Source organism: Monodelphis domestica, chromosome X, assembly GCF_027887165.1.
Source record: "Monodelphis domestica isolate mMonDom1 chromosome X, mMonDom1.pri, whole genome shotgun sequence".
Classification (NCBI taxonomy): domain Eukaryota; kingdom Metazoa; phylum Chordata; class Mammalia; order Didelphimorphia; family Didelphidae; genus Monodelphis; species Monodelphis domestica.
The window spans coordinates 70,648,765-70,666,885 of NC_077235.1; the positions used below are offsets into that span (position 1 = coordinate 70,648,765).

The window sequence follows — 18,121 nt, forward strand, 5'->3', positions numbered from 1 at the left end:
CCTGGGATCTGGATTCAGTTTTGGTTATGATATTTCTGTCATTGTCTTAGTTTGCCCCCCTGTAAGATGGGCAGGGTCTCCTGGCTGCCCTGGGGAAGCCCCTTCCCAGCCTATCTGCACCTTCCCCCTGTGGGAGGCAGAGCAGCTCCTCTCTCCTTCCTCCTCCCAGTGGGTGATCTCTGTCTACCCCCACCTCTCTGACACTTCCTGTCCCACCCTCCCAACTTCCCTTGATACCCAGGGGGCAGTGCAGGCTCCCTCCATTTTGGGCTTGGCAGTCCTCCAGGAAGGTGTCTGTTGAAGGCCTCCTCCCAGAGGTAGGCCTCATTTCTCATACTCATTTCTTATCCTCTTCCATCTTGTGAGGGGAGGTTTGAGGGACTGAGAGCTGGATAGGGGAGCCCCAAAAGGAGCTTTAGAGAACCTTGAGCCACTTGACTGTCCTCCCCCATGGGCCCGAGTGTCAAGTAGAGTCCCAGGGCTCTCAGGCCAGGCAGAGCCTCTCCCACAGGGCCCCAGGGCCTCAGTCAGCCAGTATATAGGAGGGAGGTTTCTACAGGCCTTTCTTTCCTAGTGGGGTCATGAGATATTCTAGGAGGAATTATCATCCTATTTATTCACGTCATTGTCATAGGAATAAGTGTTTGTTATTGGGGGAAACGGTTGGGTCTCAGCTTTTGATTATGTGTTAAGATGATATCAATTATAATCCTATTTAATAAATTATTCTAGAAACAATTGCTATTGGAGGGAAGGTTTGGGGCTTTGGGCTTTCTGTGATAGGATAGGATGAATCGGTTTACTTATTTTGTTGATCAAGGAATTATGCCTACTGGGTGACGGGGTTAGGGCTCTATTATTTCATGTGATGTTATATACGGTGATCCTTCACCTATCATGGGGGTTACATTCCAGACACCCCTCCCCATAGGTGAAAATTCGCAAAGTAGTGGGAGAGCAAACAGACTGATGCTACAGTCACTGAGCCAATCAGCACCCAGAATACAGAATACAGCACCGGTGAGGGGCACCCATGGGTCCCCAGCTGTTGGTTAGCAGTTAGTTGAACCCCACCCCATCCCACCCCAGGAACAACATCTCTATCTCAAGTCAGTTTTGCTTTCCCAAGGGGGACAGAAGGGGTGGCTTGAGGCCAAAGGGATGGAGCCGGCAGGTTGCCCAGCATGAAAAGGAAAGTCAGGGCGGCCAAGCCTTTCTGTCTCCTGGCTATCTGGTCATGAGAGGGAAGGACCCCTCTGTCCCTGGGCCCCACTTCTAGGGACCCTGCCTAGTATCCCTGGTGTCCTCAAAAGTGTCCTATTGATGTTATTATGTGGGTGTCTTGGAGAACTCATTGGCTTCTGCTCCCACTTCCCTGCTCTGGCCTGCTTTCTCCTCTTCATTCAATATGACTCCCCTGTGTGCCAGGCCCTGCCCCCTCCAGCTTCTCTGCTCCCAACACTCCTGCCACACCCACAGTCGGCTCTAGTCCTGCCTCCCCCAGACTCTCACCCCAACACCTGTTCCTTCCCCTTCTTCTCCCTGTGTGGTCAGCTTCCCAGTTCGGGCGAGCCCCTGCTAGGATCCCTCCACCCTTTGTTCTTGATTTAGCCTGGCTTCGTGTCCACAGGCCTCATTCCTCCTCATGGCAGGCATATGTCTGAGCCCTAGGTTGCCCCTCTCCCACCCCAAACTTGGGGGGCGTTGAACTCCAGGTGCTATAGCTACAGGCCTTGGTCCTCTGGTCAGTGTTTTGTCCACTGAGACCTCCTTCCTGCCCCCGAGCTCATCGCCATCCTAGAGGTTTGGACAGAAAGGCCTTCTTCCTTCTGAGCCCTCCCGGGCCCCCAGGTCCTGTTACTCAGCTGTCCAAAGCACCTTGCCGAGGCTCAGCTGCTCTCTTGGTGGGGCCATGGGGAGGGGGTGGAGTTGCTGTTGTATTTTTCATTCAATAAACTGGTGGTTTCTTACCAAAAAATCCTGTGACAGAGCAAAAACTCCGCAATACAGAACTAGATATATATTTTTAAAAAACCCATGATACAACGAAGCCTCAATAAATGAACTGCGGTACACTGAGGGAAGATTGTAAGTATGAATAATTTTATAAAACTTTCTGTGAATAATTTTGGGTCCAAAATTAGAGTTCCCAATTTTACACAAAGTGCTATTGTATGACAAAGTACAATCTTTTTTTTTTAAACCCTTACCTTCTGTCTTGGAATCAATACTGTATTGGTTCCAAGGCAGAAGAGTGGTAAGGACTAGGCAATGGGGGTTAAGTGACTTATCCAGGGTCACCCAGCTGGGAAGTGTCTGAGGTCAGATTTGAACCCAGGACCTCCCGTCTCTAGGCCTGGCTCTCAATTCACTGAGCTACCCAGCTGCCCCCTTTTTTAATTTAATTGTTTGATGAACAAATGCAAATGGATAAAGGGGCCGGGATTTCTGATCTTTTTGTGATGCAATGTTTTGTGAGAATTATAATTTTATTTATTTAATTGTTCTATGAAATATTTATATTTGATTAAATGTTTAGGGTTCTAAGTTTTATATAGTTTTTATATATATAGTTTTATATATATATATAAATATATATTATATATATATATATATAATATATATTTATATATATATATAGTTTTATAAGTTTTATATATAGAAGTGATATAATATGACTGCTTATAATTTTATGTATTTAGTTCTTTTATAAATAATTGCTATTGGATAAAGTAGTTGGGGTTCTGCATTTCATATGATGTGATAGCGTGAGATGAATTATGATGCTTTTTATTTAATTCCTTGATGGATAACTGCTTGTGGTAATAGAGGTTGTGGCTCCGAGGTTTCAACAATGTGATAGGATAGAAATATTTATGGTTTTCTTGATTTAATTGTTTTATAAACTACGGTAATTGGATGACAAGGTGGAGGCTCTGAGCTTAGGTGATTCATGAAGACATGGGAGTCAATGTCCTCTATTAATGAAAGTGAAAAAGGTAAAGGGAGCCCTGGATTACTCTAAAGTTGGGAGTGAGAGGTGTGACCCATGGCAGAGGTGGGTGGCCCCATGTCTATTGCTGGAGAGGAAGGGAAGAAGCCCTGTGGGGCTGAGGTAAAGTCCTGTCTGGCACTCATACCACTTCCCTCAGCGACTTTCTAACACGAGCCTCCTAAAATGGGCCTTTACACTCTACAAGGGCTTCCAGAGAGGATCCATTTATCCAGGTCTATGGCGGGAAGGGACAGGGTGATTATGCTGTACATTAGACCTAACCCCCTTCCCTGATGCCTCGCAATCTGCCCTGCCAAGGGCAAGCAGGACACTGAACTGACAATCAGAAAAGCTCAGTTCTAGCCCTGAGTTCCAGGAATTAATGAGGTCTAAGAGATCAAAGACAGTATTTAGCCTATATAAACTTCCTTTTCTCCCTCCAGAAAATGAAGTGGCAAGGCCTAGTGGACAATAACCTAGCAAAATAGAGCCTTGGAACCCAAAGGCATTTCTGAATAAGCATTTGACTAAGGGGCATTAAGGGGTTGAAAATTTCAAATCTCGCAGGCCTTGTGAGGAAATCTACCCAGGGCATGTTGTATCCCTCCCCCACAGAACGGAAGCTTCCTGAGGGCCGGAACTATTTTGTTCTTCTCTTTGGATCCCCAGAGCCGATCGGGTCCAGGTCCTGGTACAGAATCAGTACTATTTCTACCTGTATATTTCACAGTTGCCAAGAAGAGTTTGCCCCTGTGACAATGGGTCCCTTTGTGGTATCTCAGACTGAGAGCCATCCTAAGTCAGGGGATCCCCCTTTGTGATTCTTCTGGTTGGGTGAAACCCCTCTCATTTGCTCTGTGTCTGTTTTTTTTTTCCAGTTTTATCCAGGACAAAGACTTGGCTGAAAGTAGACTCCAAAACCAAGGTACCCATAATCAAGAGATACAGTGGCAAGGCCTGGGCCCCAGGGCATTGGTGCCTGGAGCCTGTCAGTGCACTAGCCTGGTCCCTCTGTCCCCTAAATAACTTTCTGTTTTGTAGTAAGGCCCTGGGGGAAGTCCCAGGCTGGGCTCCCAACCCTGAGGGAGGGACATCTCTAGGCCTCTCTCTCTACCCAGCCCTGCCCCTGCTCACTGCCTCTGGAAGGGGTCCTCAGGTGGCATTTGAGGACTCTCAGTGCAGGAGGCCAGATGAAAGAAGTAGGGAGTGCCTTTGTCCAGAGGGGAAGCCTCTTTTTGCTCAGGTACCCTAGTACTAATCTGCCACAAATACCTTTTTGGCATAGGTGCTTATTTTACATTCCAAATGGAAGGGACTGCTCCATTGCAGTTAAGGCTAGGTGGAATGAAGTCTGTTTGTTTTTTCTCCATCCAAATTCCCAGACTCCCTGAAATTTATCCATGAGCTTCTTGGGGGCCTCTGGGCCCCAGGTGAAGAATCCGTGGTGTAGTTTTCAGATGGAATGATGGAAGAATGAGAGACAATTTGGGGGAGATGGAGTAGACACTGGGGGTGACAGAAAAGAGAGAGATAAATATGACATCAAAGTTTCAAGGTCATGGGAGAAGACAAGGATATTGAGGAGAGGAGAATAAAAAGAGGAGAGCAGGTTTTGGAGGGAAGAAGATGGGGTCTCTTTGTTCTAGCCAAGGTTGAAATGCCAGTGAAAATGTCACAGAGGACAGTTCAGGGCAGAGGTTCAAGATAGAGAGATTTGGGAGGAGCCTCCACAGAGGGCACTGAAGGATGGGAGTAGATGAGGATGCCAAAGGTGAGTAAAGGGTGTGGAGCATGGATGACAGCCCTTTCTTTGCAAGATGTCTATGCAGAGAGGGGATGAGTAAGAAGGAGACATTCAGGGAGAATGGGCAGTAGAGAAACCAAATGGGGAAGGAGGAGAGGGAATTAGAGAGAGGAGGGGAAGGGTGGAAGTGCAGGAACAGGGGTTACCTGTGGGGACACCTTTAGGCTGAACAAAGATTAAGGAAGAAGAGGAACAAGGAGAACAAACCAGCTGTCTCTTGGCCTCTCTTTTTTTTTTAACCCTTACCTTCCGTCTTGGAGTCAATACTGTGTATTGGCTCCAAGGCAGAAGAGTGGTAAGGGCTAGGCAATGGGGGTCAAGTGACTTGCCCAGGGTCACCCAGCTGGGAAGTGTATGAGGCCAGATTTGAACCTAGGACCTCCCATCTCTAGGCCTGGCTCTCAATCCACTGAGTTACCCAGCTGCCCCCTTGGCCTCTCTTTAAGATCAGGTACCCCAAACTTTCCATCTCTGATCTTTGTTCCTTTCCAAGATTTAATACTTCAAAGGCATGGCAGAATCAACGGTTCCCTGCAGACCAACTCCAAAGTTCTGGGCTGGCACATTTATGGGGAAGTGTAGAATGATGGGCTCCCCTGCATGGGAGGGATCTCGGGGCATGGGAAGGGAGTTGGGGAGTAAAGAGTGGAACATCTAATGAGAGGCAAAGATCCAAAAGGGTCAAGACACAGGGCCTTGCTTCTATCCTCCCCTTTGTAAATGTTACCATTCTCTTTTTTTCAGGTGAACTTACCCATCCCCAAACACAGGGGAAGGGAAGGAATATCTATTCACACCTCCTGGGTACCAGGCACTCTGACAAAGTTCTTTATAAATATCTTCTTTTGATCTGCCCCACACTCTTGGGAAGCAGGGTGTATTCTTATCCCCCTCTTAGAGTTGAGGAAAGAGAGGCAGGCAGAGGTGAAATGACATGCCCAGGGTCTCACAGCTAGAAAGTATTTTAGAAAGCACAAATGGCCATCAGATGGTGCTTTGTAGTCTGTTCATTTATTTGTTCTGTTCAGCATTTCCCAATTCCACCTGAATATGGTTTGGGGGAGCCCTACCAACCCAACCCCTTCCTGTCCAGGTGCCTTTGACGCCTCTGCTCTAAGCAAAGCTCTAAGCCTAGAAAGTATAGAGAAAGCACCAACCTCCCTTAGAGAAGGGAGTTTTGTCATCTGGGAGTTCCCTAGAGAAAAGAAATCTTAGCGCCAGGCCCTAACCCAGCGGTTCTCAACCTCTCAATTTGTAGCAATGCATATCAGGTATTTACATTCCGAATCATAACTGTAGCAAAATTACTGTTTTGAAGTCGCCACCAAAATAATTGTTTGGTTTGGGGTCACCGCAACACGAGGAGCTGTATTGTGGGGTCACGGCATTAGAAAGGTTGAGAACCACTGCCCTAACCCAACCCATCTTCAGAGCTTATGTTTGTTCATTTGAAAACTGTCTCTTCATAACCTTTGACCTACATTCTAGGGGCCCCAGATCCTTCCTGCCCTGCTCCCTTGGCCATGGTGACTCACCAGCTTCATGGAAGGCCACCAGCCCCTTCATGGCCCTGTGACTGGGCTTTAAGCAGGGCAGAAGCCAGGGGGTGTCCCAGGGTAGTAGTTCTCACCACCTCCCCCCAGGGCAGATCCTGGCTTGTCTACCTCCCCACCCCATTGCCACCTTGCCCCAGAGAAAGCATGGTAGCCTCATCCCTCTCTCCTACCCCTAAGGTTTTCCTTACACAGAAGGGATGGAAGAAATTTTTCTTTCAAAGGCCAAGGATGGTAGGCTCCAGAGCAGGGCTTCCAGAAGACCAGAGGCAGTCAGCCAGATGATGGGGGAGCAGGGTTGGAGGGAGGTGGAATGGAAGAAGAAGAAGAGGAGGAGGAGGAGGAGGAGGAGGATAAGGAAGGAGCAGTAGGCTGGCTGTTCCCACTGAGGGTTAGGAGAATGGATGGCCCCCACTGGACCTCCAGGACAAGAGGAGGATAGATAGATCTAAAGCAAGAGGAGATTTGTGGAGAGGCCAGGAGAGCCCCTTCAGGCCTTTGTTTGATCCTCCATGTCCTTAGACAGAGCTGAAGGTAAGTGTGGGAATGAGACTTGGGAGGAGGGAAAGAACAAGCAAAGGAGAGTGAGATGTGCCCTGAGTTTTTCAGGGGGCCCTCCTCAGACTGGTTCCTTCACATCCTCCTCTGCTTCCTTTGGGGAGGTGCTCAAGGACCCCTGTTTTCAGAGGCCTACTCTGAGGCTCCATGACTGACCAGTGCCCTGGGACCCTGGGCTTTCTCAGTCCCTGAATCTGAGTTCCCTCTGCAAAGGCAGACTCCTGTAGTGACCATCTGTGCCTGCTGTCCTTCCCAAGGTCCTGAAGCCCCTTCCAAGAGTGCTGGAGGCAGCAGTGACCAAAAATGAATACCGACCCTGAAGTTGCTAAGCAGGAGAACGAGGATCCTGTGAAAAGATCAGTTCGCATCATGGAGAAGCAGAAAAAGCTGGTGGCCATGGAGCAGGAGATGAAGGAGGAGCATCAGCTGAGAGACCAGAAGAATCCTGAGCATGAAGTTAAAGTCGAAGGGGGTGCTCCCACCAGGCGGGGCCGTGGTCGCCCTGCCAAGGCCATCACCCCTGGCAAGAGGGGCCGCCCTGCCAAGGCCATCACCCCTGGCAAGAGGGGCCGCCCTGCCAAGGCCCGTGCCCCGACCATGACTGAAGTCTATTTCCAGAGAGCTGAGAGAAGCCCCAGTGACACTGGCCCTAACGACTACGGAGATGATGCGGGTCCCAGCTACAGCACCGACCCCACACCAGGAAGAGGCAAGAAAGGCAAGAAGATGTATGACGAGAAGGGCAGGCTGAATCTGAATAAAGAAGACCTTTGCGATTGCCTGGATGTCGATTGCCTTGGCTGTTTCTACCCATGTGCCACCTGCAATTCTCACAAGTGTGGGTCTGTCTGTCGCCGCAACCGGGACTGGAACTATGAGGCCATTGATGATGAGGAAGGAGAAGTGGTCAGCACCTTCCCATTTCCTCAGTAAGAGCCCTAGACCCATTAATTCATGTGTGTGTGTGTCTGTCTGTCTGTCTGTCTTCTTCTCTGCCCCTGCCTGTCTCTGCTTCTGCCTCTGTCTCTTCTCTCTGGGTGAGCTACCCTGCCTGAGAAGGAGCTGGCTTGGCCATACTGACTCCTGCTGCTCTCAGGCAGTATTGCCGTGAGCAATGCACCTTGACTGACCTCTTCTCCCAAATGCCTTCACTCAGAGCCCAGATGTGGGTACTCTAAAAGGCCTTGTGCCCAGAGGGGACCCTAAGTGACCATCGCCCAGAGATTCCCTCCTCCAGTCTCTCCCAAAGCTGACTTTCCAATACTTTACAATGTTCTTTAATAGAAAGTGGAATGTCATTTCTTTCCCCGACCCAGAATTCTCCTCCAGCCTCCTAAAACTCTTTGGTGATTAACTTAGGGCTAGATTCCAATCCAAGAGAGAGAGCAAAGCCCAGGTGTTATTTCTCACATGTGCCAGGTGTTGTGTCATCTTTACAAAGTCCTGTCTGCCATGCATTTGTTGTGTATTTGCTGCTTTCCATAGAGGTTCTATATGATTATAGGGTTAGGTGTTCTGACAGCCACTGGCCTAACCTATTCTTTGTTCTCTTTTTGTTGCAGGTAGGAGTCTGGATTCTCCTGGGGCTCTCCTCAGAGTCCCTGTTCTGCATATCTTCTGCAATAGAAAATTTAAGGTGCTGACGAAGTTCAAGAACAGAAGAATGTGTATTGTTAAAGTTCTAGCATATAAAAAAGAATAAAAAAAAAGTTTGTGAAGTTAACTGACCATCACCGTCCTTTTCTTACAACAAGGCCTCTGGGAAACTCCTCCTGTGAGCCAGGCACTGTGCTTCATGTCCTTCTAGCTGTGTGTCTGCTCCTCAGCTGTTTCCTCCAAACATAACGGGAGTGCTAGTTTACCCCAGGAGCTACTGACAAAACATTATGTCCATCATAGTTTTCCACTGGTGGCCCATCCTGTCCTTGTTGCCTGAACACATCTATGTGTCTACTAGATCCAACACATAAGAGCTTCTCTTCTGCTGAAAACCAACTTCCTCCCAACCTAGCTTTAAACCAAATGGAGTCCATTATGCTGAATCCACAAACTTATTCCTCTGGTCTTCCTGAGGTCATTAAGCTTCTCCCTCCTCAGGGCCTACATGACCATAAATCAGCTATGGCATACGTCTATGGTGGGGATCAATGGCAAACCCCTTCCATTCCCAAATGCCGTCATTCCTTGTGAAGAAGGGGAGTAGCATTCATGTCAATAAGGACCCACAGGGAAGGCTGTGGGAACACAACTGAAAGAGGAACTCCTCTGAGCTCCTGCCATAATCCTCTTCTGGTATCCAGTCCTCCCAGGCCATGGCTGTGCCTTCAAGGCCTTCATCTGATCCCCAGAAGCCAATCGAACTCATTAAGAGCAATTAGTCTTTCTTTCTTTTGGACAAATCTTCCCTCTTCCAAGGGAATGCAGACACTTAAGTGGAGACCAGGGGGAGGAATCAGAGGGGAAGGCAGAAATGGTAAGATAACCAGAAGAGTTGCAGATGGAGAAGCCTCACATCAGCTTTGACACCCCCCAGGGCTATGGTCACTCACACTGTGAGACAGACAGCTAAGGTCTGGTCTTCTTCACCTAGACAGCGCTCCACTACCTCCTCCTGCCCCCCCAGACAATGGGCCTGCTCTGCAACCAGCCCTGCCTAAAGCACTGCCACAAGCTACCCCATGTCCTGGGCCAGTCTACCTATCTCAGTCTATCTCTGACACTTGCCAGGCCCAGGAGCTTTCCAGGGCAGGGCAGGGCAGGGCAGGGCAGGGTCTCCATCTGCTGCTCCATTGGCCTGCTTTCTCATTCCTGCTCTCAGAGGCAGGGAGGTGTCCACTAGTGAGGTTGCATGGCTCAGAGAGGGCTTCAGGGATCAGAAGAGTTCAGAAAAGGGAGCAGGTACCCCAACATGGGGAGAGATCTCTGTGAACAGCCTCTGGCCAGGGAAACTAGGCCTCAAAGCCAGTGGGATATTTAGGGTACCAATGAGATGCAGTTGGAGGTGCAAGACTGATTATCAGGGGAGGAGATGAGGCACCATAAGTATATAGGAGAATCCTCAGCAGAGAGATGCTCACTGAGGCCATGGGAGCATGTCACAGCCTAATCTGCACAAAAGTCATAGTGGGAGGGGAGGGTGGGATATGGGGTTCTTGGTAATTGTAGCCCAGGACCAGGCTCTGATTAGTTCTACCAACCTAAAGCAAGGCTTTAGGGACAAGCAGATCAATGGACTGGGTGACCGTGATGGAAGGAAGGCTCAATCAAGCTGACTGCTGAGAGACCAACATGCCGTGCAATCCTTGGGAAATGGGAGAGTATGTGGGGAAGTCCTTTCCTATTCTGACATTCTGCGTTCTATGTGTATAAATTTGATCCAGCAATAATCATTGCATATATAATATTCTAATATTCATTTAAATTCTGACATTCTATATTCTAAATTCCTTCACAAACTAAAATTTCTATGAAAAACATTCTAAAATTATTTCCAATTCTGAAATTTCCAATTTAAATTCCATATCCTTTATTATTCTGTCTACTAATAATTATTGTGCCAACAATATTCTTAAATTCTTTCAAGTCCTAAAATTCTCTATCCAATGCTGTTAGGATCCTACCATTGCAAAACATTCTATATTCAATGTTCTAAAGTTCTTTCGACCCCTGACATCCTGAGGACAACATTTTTTAAAAACCCTTACCTTCTTTCTTAGAATCATTACTGTGTATTGATTTTAGGGCAGAAGAGTGGTAAGGGCTAGGCAATGGGGGCGAAGTGACTTGCCCAAGATCACACAGCAAGGAAGTATCTGAGGTCACATTTGAACCCAGGACCTCCCATCTCTGGGCCTGACTCTCCATCCACTGAGCCACCCAGCTGCCCCACTGAGGACAAGATTCTAAAGTTCATTCTTCTTCTGACTCTGCTTTAAGGTTCCATCCATTCCTAAGCATTCTACAGTTAATATTCTAAAGTTCTTTCAAGTTCTGATATTCTTCATTCTTATTTGAAAAGCCTTTTCCATGGCTAAATATTCTAAATTTAATATTTCAAAGTTCTTTCTTATTCTACAAATATATATTCCATTTAAAAAAATTCCTTCCCAAACTAAAAATTCAAAATAACTACTTTTTTTTTTCTAATTTTGAGATTCTATATTTTGTGTTTGTCAGATACTTACATGGCTTGGTATTCTATACTCAATATTCTAAACTTATATCCAGCTCTGATATTCTACATTCTATATTTAAAGAGTCTTTCCATTGCTAAACCCTTTGAGAACAATATTCTAAAGTTCTTTCTTGTTATGATTTTCTAAGGAAGGCCTATATTTTAAAGTTCCATGCATTCCTAAAAAAATCACACAATCCATATTCTAATGTTGATTCCATTTCTGACATTTTATATTCTCATTTGAAAGTCCTTTCTATTGCTAAAATTTTAAACTCAATATTTCAAAGTCTACTATATTATGTGCAAAACTAAGAATTCTAAAGTATATTCTAAAGTTCTTTCCAATTCTGATATTCCATATTCTATATTTGTGGACTCCATCAAATACTAATCATTCTTTTAAAAATATTGCAAAATCCTTTCAAATCCTAATGTTTAATATTCTATTTTAATGGAATCATTACATTGCTAGGAATTCTAAACTCAATTTCCTAAAGTTCATCCCAGCTCTGACATTCTTTATTCCTTATTTTACAAATCCTTCCACTGCTAAATATTTTGAGAATAATATTCTGAAGTTATTTTTATTCTGACATTTTATGGTCTCTCTTTTAAGACTCCATCCTTTCTTGAGCATTCTAAGATCAATATTCTAATCTTCTTTCAAGTTCTGACTTTCTAAAATCTCAGTTTAAAGGCCCTTTCCATTGCTAAGCATTCTAAAATCAATATTCCAAATATCTTTCCTATTCTGACATTCTGTATTCTATATTTTTGGATGCCATTAAAATACTAATAATTCCATTAAAGTATTCCAAAGTCCTTTCAAATTTTAAAACTCAATATTCTATTTTACAGGATCCTTCCATTACCAGACATTTTAAACTCTTAATTCTATATTCAATATTCCATAGTACTAAACTTCTACATTTGAAAATTTTTTCCAGCTTGCACATTCAATATTCTATATTTTAAGAGTCCTTCCATTGCCAAAGCTTTTGTGAGCAATATTCTCAAATTCTTTCTTCTTCTTCTTCTGAGATTCTAGCATCTATGTTTTAAGGCACCATCTATTGCTAGACATTCCAAAGTCAATACTCTAATGTTCATCCATGTGCTGACATTATATATTCTTAGTTTGAAGGTCCTTTCCATTCTAAGCATTTTAAATTCAATATTCCTAAGTTCTTCTCTGTTCAGCCATTCTATACTCTGTTTTAAGTCTTTTAAAATCTAAATTCAAATCTAAATCAAATCTAAAAATGAAAAATATTCACCTGGGTAGTTCAGTGGATTGAGAGCCAGGCCCAGAGATGGGAGGTCCTGGGTTCAAATGTGACCTCAAATACTTACTTGCTGTGTGACCATGGGCAAGTCACTTGACCCCCATTGCCTAGCCCTTACCACTCTTCTCCCTTAAAACCAATACACAGTATTGATAAGATGGAAGGTAAGAATTAAACAAAATTTTCTGGTATGGGATGAGGAGGGAATAGCAGACAGTTGTGAATTTTAAGGGAACCAACAAATAAATTAATAAGAATGCCAATAATAATAATAATAAGTAGAGCACAAAGAATAGTAAATTCAAAGACTGCATATACTGTAGGATAAAACTTGTTCCAACTGGACCCCACTACTATTATATATGAACCAGTTTTCCTAATTTCTATAACAACATTATGAGTTTAGGAGGTGAATTCAATGATGACACTTTAGTGTGAATTGCTATTTTATTTTGTTTTTTATTTATTTTTTTAACCCCTTACCTTCCATCTTGGAATCATTACTGGGTATTGGTTCCAAGGCAGAAGAATGGTAAGGGCTAGGCAATGGGGGTCAAGTGACTTGCCCAGGGTCACACAGCTGGGAAGTATCTGAAGCCAGGTTTGAAACTAGGACCTCCCTTCTCCAGGCCTGGCTTTCAATCCACTGAGCTACCCAGCTGCCCCCATGAATTACTATTTTTTTTTTTTTGCTATTGAGGAAATTTATTTATTTATTTATTTTTTTTTAAATATATTTTATTTGATCATTTCCAAGCATTATTCGTTAAAGACATAGATCATTTTCTTTTCCTCCCCCCCACCCCCCATAGCCGACGCGTAAGTCCACTGGGCATTAGATGTTTTCTTGATTTGAACCCATTGCTTTGTTGATAGTATTTGCATTAGAGTGTTCATTTAAAGTCTATCCTCTGTCATGTCCCCTCAACCTCTGTATTCAGGCAGTTGCTTTTTCTCGGTGTTTCCACTCCCATAGTTTATCCTTTGCTTATGAATGGTGTTTTTTTTCTCCTGGATCCCTGAAAGTTGTTCAGGGACATTACACCGCCCCTAATGGAGAAGTCCATTACGTTCGATTATAATGAATTACTATTTTAAAGGAAACTATTTATTCCTTGTTCACTATATAAATCCAGGATTTAATTTGGCTCAGATGTCTCCTCTAAAAGCTAGGGAGTTGTCTAACATGGTAAAATCCAGTAAAGATATGGTTTAGAATGTAAGTATAGGTAAGTGACCTCAGCAAGACAGTCTATGATAAGACCAAAGATCCCAGCTTTTGGGACCAAAATCCACGATTTGATTAAAAACTGCTGGGAAAATTGGAAGATAGTATGGGTGAGATTAGGTATGGATCAACATCTCACACCCTATGCCAAGATAAACTCAGAATGGGTGAATTACTTCAACATAAAGAAGGAAATGATAAGTAAATTAGGTGAACACAGAATAGTATACATGTCAGACCTTTGGGAAAGGAAAGATTTTAAAACCATGAAAGACTTAGAAAAAGTCACAAAATGTAAAATAAATAATTTTGATTAAATAAAATTAAAAAATGTTGTACAAATAAAACCAATGCAACCAAAATTAGAAGGGAAGTAACAAATTGGGAAACAATCTTCATAACAAAAACTTCTGACAAAGGTCCAATTTCTCAAATGTATAAAGAGCTAAGTCAATTTTACAAAAAATCAAGCCATTCTGATAAATGAGCAAGGGGCATGAATAGGAAATTTTCAGTTAAAGAAATCAAAATTATTAATAAGCACATGAAAAAGTGTTCTAAACCTCTTATAATCAGAGAAATGCAAATCAAAACAACTCTGAGGTATCACCTTACATCTAGCAGATTGGCTAACATGACAGTAAAGGAAAGTAATGAATTCTGGAGGGGATGTGGCAAAGTCGGGACATTAATGCATTGCTGGTGGTATTGTGAACTTATCCAACCATTCTGGAGGGCAATTTGGAACTATGCCCAGAGGGCACTAAATGACTGTCTGCCCTTTGACCCACCAATAGCACTGCTGGGTTTGCACCCCAAGGAGATAATAAGGAAAAAGACATGTTCAAGAATATTCATAGCTGTGCTCTTTGTGGTGGCAAAAAATTGAAAATGGCATGACCTTCAATTGGAGAATGGCTGAACAAATTGTGGTATCTGTTGGTGATGAAATACTATTGTGCTCAAAGGAATAATGAACTGGAGGAATTCCATGTGAATTGGAACAACCTCTAGGAATCAGTGCAGAGCAAAAGGAGAAGAACCAGGAGAACGTTGTACACAGAAACTGATACACTGTGGCACAATTGAACATAATGGACATCTCCATTAGTGGCAATGCAGTGATCATGAACAACTTGGAAGGATCTATGAGAAAGAGCACTATCTACATTCAGAGGAAAAACTGGGAGTAAAAACACTGGGGAAAAAAACAATTGCTTGATTACATGAATCTAGGGGAATATGATTGGGGATATAGACCCTAAATGAACATCCTAGCACAAACATCAACAACATGGAAATAGGTTCTGATCAAGGACACATGTAATAGCCAGTGGAATTGCACAGGGGCTATGGGAAGGATTGGGGTAGGAGAGGGAGGGATAGAATATTATCCGTGTAGCCCAGGAATAATGTTCTAAATTGACTAAATTTTTTTAATTTAATTTAAAAATTAAAAAAAGAGAAACAGAGAAAGAGAAAAGTGAAAAAGTTAGGGTTTCTATGAGGTTAGATTGACTCCTTTTTCTACTTGGAAAGGTGATAATTAAGATACTAATGACATCTAGGATTCTTGAGATTTTTAAGAACTTTAGTGCTATTAGGGCAGTGAAAAGGAAAATAAATATAAGGACAGAAGTAACTTGATTAGGATGGGATGGTATCCAAAAAAACCCAACATTGGATAACTAATAGGAGAGAACAAAAGGGGGAGACAGATGGGCATAAATAATCTCATTTGAAGAGACACATAAAAATCAATACAGTGGAAGAGAAGATGGAAGGGTGGCAGGAATTGCTTGAAACTTACTCTCATCAGAATTAGCTCAAAGGGAGAATAATATTCACATTTAGTCTATAGAAACCTATCTTTCCCTATATAGAAGTAGGGGGAAAGAGGAATAATAAAATGGGGGGCAGACAAAAGAATGGCCAAATTGGATAGGGTGGTGGTCAGAAAAAAAAATTATAGACAGAGAAAGTGTGAAAGGAGAAAGATAATAATAAATGGTGAATTAAGATGGAGAGAAATACACATTAATTGTTAACTGTGAATGTGAACAGAATGAACACACCCATAAGAGAGAACAGGATAGTAGAGAGGGTTAAAAACCAGAAATACAAAAGATGCTGTCCACAAGAAACAAATTTAAAGAAGAAAGACACAGAAAGTAAGGGGCTAGTGAATCTTTTATGCTTCTGCTAATGTAGGGAAAAAAAAGCTTGGGTAGCAGTCATGATCTCAGATACAGAAGTAAAGATGTAATCAAAAGAGATAAGGAAATTGCATCTTTATAAAAGGCACTACAAACAATAAATATCAATACTAATACTAAACATATATGTGCCAAATTGCATATATGATGGTATATATAGAGAATCAACTAAAAATTTAATTGAAATAATTAATTACTGCAAGAACGTTTCAGGATATAAAATCAACCCCTATATATCATCAGTATTTCTAGAGATGTAGGAAGAGAAATTCCATTTAAAATAACAGCAGACAATATAAAATACTTGGAATTCTGCCTGCCAGTACAAACTCAGGAACCGTTTGAGCACAATTACAATACATTTTTCACACAAATAAAGTCAGATGTGAGCAATTGTAGAAATATTAATTAATCATGGGTAGGCTGAGCCAATAGAATAGAAATGACAAATATATCAAAATTAATCTACATATTCAGTGCCATACAAATCAAATGATCAAAAAGTTAATTTATAAATCTAGAAAAAATAACAACAAATTCAAATGGTAGGACAATTTAGTTTTTTTTTTTTTCATTTTCTAGGTTCTTTTTTAAGTTGCAAGTCCAATTCATTGACCTCTTCCCTCTCTATTTTGTTGATATAGACATTCAGAGATATAAAATTTCCCCTGAGTACTCCTTTGGCTGTATTCCATAGTTTTTGATATTTTGCCTTCTCATTGTCATTCTCTGAAATCAGTAATTGGTTCTATGATTTGTTTTTGACCTTCCAGTTTTGAAGAAATAGGTTATGTAGTTGCTAATTAATTTTACATTTTCCTCTTCATGGTCCCTTTCTAATTATAATTTTTATGATTTAGTTATGATCTAAAAAAGTTACATTTATTATTTGTTTTTCTGAATTTGTTTACAATGTTTTATGCCCTACTACATGATCCATGGGTATCATGTGCTACTGAAAAGAAGGTATATTCCTTTTAATCCCTGTTCAATTTTCTCCAGATATCTATTTACTCTAATTTTTCTAACATTTCATTTAATTCTCTGACTTTTCTTTTTTTTTATTTTGATATATATTGTTCTGATAGGGGAAAGTTGAGGTCCTCCACTAGTATGGCTTTACTATCTATTTCCTCCTTTAGCTCCTTCCTTTTCTCCTTTAGAAATCTGGATGCTATACCATTTGGTACATAAATGTTTAGTATAGATATTACTTCATTGTTTATAGTACCTTTTAACAAGATGTCATTTCCTTCCTTATCTCTTTTAATCAGATCAATTTTTACTTTAGCTTTGTCTGAGATCATGATTGCTACTCATGCTTTTTTTTTACTTTAGATGTTGCATAGTAAATCCTGCTCCATCCTTTTCCCTTTTCCCTGTGTATGTCTGCCTGCCTCAAGGGTGTTTCTCATCAACAATATTCAGCAGGATTCTGGTTTTGAATCCATTCTGCTATCTACTTCCATTTTATAGGTGAGCTCATCCCATTCACAGAATTATGATTACTAAATGTGTATTCTCCTCCATCTTACATTCCCCTTTAGATCCTGCTCTATCCCAATCTTCTGGGTGCTAAGGAGTACACTCCACCAAGACAGAGATTTTGTAGTAGTCAGAGCTCCTCCAAGGCAAAGTGCAACTATGGTCTTCCTCTGCCTCCAAGTTTTCTCTTGGTCTACTGTGAAATACTTTCTATTTTCTTTAGTCATTTGCCTTTGGTTTAATATTCTTTGTAATCTCATGGGGTCATTGGCTTTAATTTGACTGATTCTAATTTTTCATGAATTCATTGCTCGGATAAGCTTTTTACACCTTCTCCTATTTCTTTATTCTCTTTCCAATTCTTTCTTCCAGAGTTCTCATATCTCGTCAATTTTCTACTCATACCTTGATTTTGAGTATTAAAACATCTTTAACTCTTTTGAAAACCCTTGTTTCAGGTTTTCCAAGCATTTTAATTTAATGTGTGCATCATATCCCTTTGTCTTAAAAGGTTTGTTCATACTTGTTTGGTAGTCATTCTTTCTCCAGTGGGGAATGGAGACAATCTTCCACAAGGGAGCTTAGGCATGTGTGTTTTAAAATGGCTCTGAACTATAGTCTCCCAGTACCCTCTACCCCAACGTTCTCAGACTGAGAGATGTCTGAAAAAATATTTAAAAAAAGGAAGAAGCCTGAGTTTGAGGCAACTTTTTTAGAGAAGCGCCTTGCCCTGGGTAAGAGCCTTTGGTAGCCACATACCTGCAGGAGATCTCATTTTCTTTAACTTTCCAGGCCTTTATTTTTCAGAGAAAAAAATAA

The 18,121-nt window shown here is 42.3% G+C and overlaps 1 protein-coding gene across 1 annotated transcript; it reads left to right on the forward strand.

The window, feature by feature from the left end:
- The first annotated feature begins 250 nt into the window (after nucleotides 1-250).
- Nucleotides 251-8,624, forward strand: LOC103103519 (ARL14 effector protein-like). The gene is made up of 4 exons (XM_007507089.2): nucleotides 251-317; nucleotides 3,874-3,920; nucleotides 7,168-7,839; nucleotides 8,473-8,624. The coding sequence occupies exons 3-4, from the start codon at nucleotides 7,214-7,216 to the stop codon at nucleotides 8,474-8,476; spliced, it is 630 nt and encodes a 209-aa protein (XP_007507151.1). The 5' UTR covers nucleotides 251-317; nucleotides 3,874-3,920; nucleotides 7,168-7,213; the 3' UTR covers nucleotides 8,477-8,624.
- Nucleotides 8,625-18,121: the final 9,497 nt, after the last annotated feature.

Bases quoted from the DNA above. Each gene is read 5' to 3' on its own strand.
- LOC103103519 (XM_007507089.2), top strand. From the start codon at position 7,214: ATGAATACCGACCCTGAAGTTGCTAAGCAGGAGAACGAGGATCCTGTG.